This window comes from Chlorocebus sabaeus, chromosome 7 (assembly GCF_047675955.1).
Source record: "Chlorocebus sabaeus isolate Y175 chromosome 7, mChlSab1.0.hap1, whole genome shotgun sequence".
In the NCBI taxonomy this organism is placed as follows: Eukaryota; Metazoa; Chordata; class Mammalia; order Primates; family Cercopithecidae; genus Chlorocebus; species Chlorocebus sabaeus.
In genome coordinates this window covers 109,113,477-109,119,705 of record NC_132910.1, presented here as the reverse complement: position 1 = coordinate 109,119,705, position 6,229 = coordinate 109,113,477, and the positions used below count along the sequence as shown (strand labels likewise).

The window sequence follows — 6,229 nt, the reverse complement described above, 5'->3', positions numbered from 1 at the left end:
TAGGGAGATGCTGTACTATTAATCCTTTAAAATTTATTAGGATTTTCTGTTCCTATGGTAGAAAATTCCCATAATCTGATACCAACCTTTTTGGCTGCTACTTCTACTGAATGTAGTGCCATCTCTGTACACAAGATGGCAGGATCTGTTTAGTACAGATGGGGTTGCCATTTGACAGAAAGCCATGCCAGAAAAAGGTAAAATAAACACTAGAATTTAGCCATACTAGATTAGGAAAAATAAAACCTGAAAACCTCAAGGGAGTTAGGCATTCACTTTGTAAGGTGAGCAAACAATTGCTCATTTAGACTAACCTCTAAATAATAAGTGGCTTTTTTGGTACCATGTTGAAAAAGCTTGTCTGGTACCAGAAACTATATACAGGTAATACGATTGATTTTTTATTTTTCTTCTGCAACTGCTTTACTTCACATTTAAAAGTTTACATATGAATTGGAAATCCCAACTAAAGAATAAATAAAAGTTATCCAATGTAAAATTTGAAAATATATTTAAATGAGAACAATAGCTTTTGTATCACAATTTATTCAGTTTATCAGCATAATTTAATGACATTTCAGATTAAAATTGAAATGAGTATAAGAAGTTATAATCAAATATTTATTTGGATTAGCAAGTCAATAAACAAACATAAGCTCTATCACTTTTAAGTAGTATTCATTTACAGGAGTAATAATTGTTTGGATGGGAAGATGGTGAGCTCAGTAGCTCTTAAGTGGTGTTCTACAATCTACAAAAACTTTTTTTCCCCTTCAAACAACACATAATAAAAGCTAACAATTACATAGTGTTTGCGAAGTATCAGATACTCATCAACATACTTTACAGATTTTAACTAACTTTAACAACACAATAACCATGTGAGGTAGATGCTATCATAAAGTTGATTTTGGAAATGAGGGGCCTGACACAGAAGGCTTAGGAACTTGTCCAAAGTCACACAAATAAAATGAAGCAGAGGTGGGATTTAACCCATGCACACTGACTGCAGGGTATACACACAAATAGAATGCTGTTTTGTTTCTCCTGCATAGCAAAGTAATAAACAGTACTATCAGGTGGGAATGGGTAAAATTTACATTTGAATAGGGGTTATGTTATTTCAAAGTTTTGGAAATAATTGCAGCAAACATTGTACTAGCAGTTCTGTTTCAGTTTTCTTTTTTCTTACAAATTTAAATTAAATTTATTTTTCAGAGATGGGACCTTGCTATGTTGCCCAGGCTGGCAGATTTGCACTCTTGGGCTAAGTGACCCTCCTGCTTCAGCCTCCCCAGTAGCTGGGATTATAGGCATGTGCCACCCTGTCTGGCTTAATTTCAGTTTTCTTAAAAAACAAACAAACAAACAAAGAATACTAGCATGCCTGTCATTTTATTTTGCCTACTGGAAACCACCAGTTAAAACAAGAAGAAAACAGGAAAACCTCCAGTTAAGAGGGTTTTAGAAAAGTGCATTTCAGAAAAAAAATAATTGTACATTCAAAAGAGTGGTTAGTTCCTTTAAATTGTTACTGATAACCCAGAATCTCATTTTAGCAACATATCTGTGTGTATTTATGTACGTGCATATACTTGTGTATGTATGTATTATGTTGTGCACATATTCTCAATGATGAAAAATTTCTGTTCTCTGAGAATAGACTTTATCTGGCGATAATCAAAAGCATTATGAGCTAAAATGGGTAGATGATGTAGAATTGGGCAATATTAACTTGAAATAAACGTAAGTTTTGGGTAAAAATAATAAAATGGCCTTTTTAACATTTAGTTACCAACTATGCATTTACTTTATGAAACAAAGGATCCAAATATCTATGGAATCTAATTCTATTAGAAGGTAAGGCTCTCCCTCCTTGCCCAAGGTATTTCTGCCTCACTTCACTGGGATAATAGGTGAGAAATTTGGGCTGTAACTTCTTTGCATATGGACTCTATACTGTGTTCTAGATTATGCAACATGAGATACATATTGTGGTAAAATGAGCATCCTCACATGTAATGCTATAATAATGTAGACATTTTAGTCACCCAGTAAAGTACTACTTTCATAAACAGTTCATTAGAAGAAATTTTCATTTTTATACTTGAATGAAACTCAATCTTCCTTCATTCTCACATTTTTGGGGGAAAAAAGCATTTACCCACTCCAACAGTGGCTGAGATCCATTTGCTGTATGAAAATGCACTCTTCTCTCAGCATAATCTCTCTGCTGTCCCATAGACAGATTCGCTTAACCACTGCTGCCATCTGCTGGTCTTGTCATTGTTAGATTTTAGAAAAAGCAGTGCATAAGGCTCCAGTCAAGATGATGCAAAATGCAAGTATCATTAATAGGTAGTTTTGTAGACCCTGAATAAGAAAAAAACAGTAACAGTGATGAATAAAGCCTGAATCAACTATACAAAATGGACAGACTCTCAAGATTGCTAGGGACCTGACTAACCATCTGCTCTAGCCACCTGTATGCTTTTTTGCTACCCCTTCCAAGTAATCAGATTCTTACAAAACTCTGCAGAGCCTTATGAATTCACCCATTCGGTAAATAAATGTGGGCACCCACTAAGCTTCAACATGTACCTTTATGCAGCCGATCATATAATATGGGAGATAGGAAGTAATCACAGAAAAGAATGTTATTATGTGACAGGGGTGTTAATAATAAAGCAAACCACCATAGTCGTTTGAGAGTGAGTTGCAGGAATCTTAATGATGCTGGTTTGGAGGATGGGAAGTGGAGCTTCTAACTACAAGTATCAGTGAATTGGCCAGCGGAATACGGCAGCGAGTAGAGATTCCAGGTAGAAGGAATTTTATGTGCATAGTCCTGTTGTAAGAAAAAGCAAAATATTTCCCAGGGACTGAAGGGAGGTCAGTGTGACTGGAGTAATGAAAGTTAAGTGGAGCACGATAAGGTTGGAAGACCATGGACCTGAGCACTTGTTATGCTTTGGGTCTTTTGGCTCCTTTTTTTTTTTTTTTTTTTTTTTGAGACGGAGTCTCGTTCCATTGCCCAGGCTGGAGTTCAGTGGCACGATCTTGGCTCATTTCAACCTCTGCCTCCTGGGTTCAGGTGATTCTCCTGTCTCAGCCTCCCAAGTAGCTGGGATTACAGGCATGTACCACCACGCCCAGCGAATTTTTGTATTTTTAGTGGCAGGGTTTTACCATGTTGGCCAGGCTGGTATTGAACTCCTGACCTCAAGTGATCTGCCCACCGCTGCCTCTCAAATTTGGGTCCTGCTTTTTCCAAACAAAGAGGAAGACATTAAAAAAACAAGCAGCTGGCTGTGTTAAAATTTCAGACTTGCACTGTGTAAACCTCACACTTTTCTGCAGGATGGCAGACAGATTGGAGGGGCCAGAATGGATGCAAGGAGACCAATTAGGAGGTGACTGTAGTCTTCCAGGGAAAAGATGATGAAGGGAAGATGGAGAGGTGGAGATGGATCTCACGGGTGAGGAAGAAATGCAGAGAGGGTGTGAAGAATGACTTAGTTGGACTTGCCCAGTTATGTATGGGGTCACTGTTCTTAAAGATGGGAACCACTTCCCTGTGTTGCCCAGCCCAACTTTGAATTAACAAAGAAATATCTTCCTGTGTTAAGTAGAAATATTTCATTTCCTATAGGTTCCACCACTAGGAGTACAGATAGATCGATTTTAATATCTCTCCCACAAGATAAATCCTCAATCATTGAAAGATAACTCTTGTATATCCCCAGAGGCATCTCTTTTCCTGGTCAATATTTTAGCTCTTTGACCATTTTTCCTATGGAATGGTTTCAAGCTTCCTTACTGTCCTGGCTGCTCCCCTCTGAATGACTGCCATTTTATCTATATCCTTCTTTATGTTTAAAGACTCCAATTTATTTTTTTTTTTTTTTAGTGAAAGTACAGAGACTTGTTGCAAAGTGAAAAGTACACACTTGAGAAAGGGGAACACGGACATACTCAAGAGAGAATCATACAAGGGGGTTGTGGTTCCTATTTTCATGATTTCTTTAACCGACGGGTGGAATATTCATGAAGATTCCTGGATAAAGGTAACAATTTCTCAGAACTGTGGTGTCACTAATTTTTACAGCAAATATGGGTGTTCCCAGAATTGTCATGGTGCTGGTGGGTGTGTGATTTGTATGTTAATGAGTGTATAATGAGGTCCTAGGTGAAACCTAGGGCAAATCCAGCACCACGTTGGGCTCACTTGGTCTTAGCCAGCTTGATCCATACGCTGTTTTTCAGGGTGTTATCAGCCCATGGCCTCTGCAGCTATTTGAAGTTTCCTTTGGCTGGTCATGTGAAACTGCTGCCTGGAATTTTCCTAATCCGTGACCACCCCGTATTATTTCTGTCTCATCTCCCCGCCACTTAAAGCTTTCCATCCCTTATCCTTAAGGCTTGATGTGGGAGGAAGTCAGTCTTCTGCCTCTACTTCCTGCTGATTAAGGGTACTGGCTCTGCCATTGAGGGCATGGCAATCTCTGGCTGCCTGGTCTAAGGGTCCCAAGCATGAGTCATCAGGAGAGTCTGAATCCAAGGCAGAAGACTCCAGTATTCTAAGGGAAGGTTTGAACATTACAAGGTAAAACAAGACTAGCACCTCTCTAATTTTAGATATATCTAAGATTACAATCAGATAATCTAATTTAATAATACTATTTAATAATACTATTAGATCCTTTTAAGAAGGAAAAATAACAATGGTTTATGGGTAAGTCATTGTAGAAGACACATAAGGGTTTTGGAAAAAGTCAAAAGGAATGGAGAGGAGGCAACTCTAGGCAGCAGTTGGCATCCTCCCTGCTTCAAATCTGCAAGGAACAGGGCGTGGCCTCCCTCTCTGGTGAAAATTCTGGCCACTGGGGTCCGACAGGTTAACAGCCTCACACTACCCAAATTTGGGCAAAACTTCAGGAAAGGTAGTGGGAATAGAATGCTGTGTCTTTGGGGCAAGAGTTGACCGACTTGTTGGGGGGAGTGGGTTCATAAAAGCAGGACCCTGGGCTCTGTTAGAGGCTAATCCTCAGGGCTAATCTGGATTCATGAGTATCTCTCCTAATGCTCACTCAAGGACTCAGTGAAGAACATGCGCCAAAACTTGGGTTCCTACAGCCAGGCCATGCAAAGTGTAGGCTTAGGGAGACTCATTTCCCCCTGCAGAGATGCAAGGGCTTAGAGGGTGGGGGGTGGTTCTGTCTTTGCTGCCTTGCAGCCAGATCAGCTTTGAGGGAAACCCAGAAAGGGAAGCTCTGAGTGGGCTCCCGCAGGAAACAGGGTTGGGGCAGGATAGACAGACTGACAATAGGAACACATGACTCTCCTGGCTCCACAATGAAATTCTCACTTCAAAGAATGGACTTTTGTCTGGTTTCATTTTGTCTACTTCCCTCACACTTCCTTAAAGGTCTTGTGTTTCTAGTTTACCGGAAGAATGCAGAGATCAGAGGTAAATTTGTATAATAAATCTGAACAGAACAGAAACAAAGTCCAGGATGGAGGGAAAGTGAAAACTGTCAAGGAAAGTTCTCTTGTATTATTAGTTCGTAAGATTAATGCTAACTAATATGTAACATACATATATGTTATATATTAATTAACAAAATTAAATGTTACTAACTAAATAATATTTTACACGTGTGTGTGTGTGTGTGTGTGTGTGTATATATATATTCCCTTTCTTCGACTTACAGAATCAGAGTAGATTAATTTGCCTTTGTTTGATGACCAGAGATAGGTCTTCGTAAGTTAGGTTGGGGCCAGTTGAATTGTTTGATTCAGTGTGACCCTTAGCACTAACAGAAGCCACTAAAATCCCAAATTCTACAAGAAGTACCCTAAAACCTTGCCAAGTGCAGAACAGCTTATTTAAACATGCACAGACACAGACACACACACACACACACACACACACACACACACACACACACCTGGCAGTAGGCTTTGGATTTCCCAGCACCTTTTTTTTCTTAGTTTTTAAGACTGCAATTCTCACCTAGATCCTGGTACTAATGCAGAATAGGTATTCCATAAATATTTGTTCAAACAATAAATACACTGAGGTGATTTCCACATATGCTTTGTGAATTTGAAATTGATGCAATTACTTAAATTAAAAAAATGGGTCTTCAATTACAAGCACTCTACAATCTAATTATACGAATACATTGCTAAGTGCTATTTTATTACCTATGTAGACAGAAGAATA

General features: G+C 38.8%; 1 protein-coding gene across 3 annotated transcripts in view; it reads right to left on the bottom strand.

Moving 5' to 3' along the window:
- Positions 1 to 545: 545 nt before the first annotated feature.
- Positions 546 to 6,229, bottom strand: part of TMEM144 (transmembrane protein 144) — a 63,021-nt gene continuing 57,337 nt past the window's right edge. For 2 of the 3 annotated variants that reach the window (XM_073017690.1, XM_073017689.1), the window contains exon 13: positions 546 to 2,375. In XM_073017690.1, coding sequence (XP_072873791.1) covers positions 2,290 to 2,375 — 86 coding nt within the window. In that variant the 3' untranslated portion in view covers positions 546 to 2,289. The remainder of the gene's footprint in view (positions 2,376 to 6,229) is intronic. The other variant, XM_008000106.3, reaches the window with a different exon arrangement.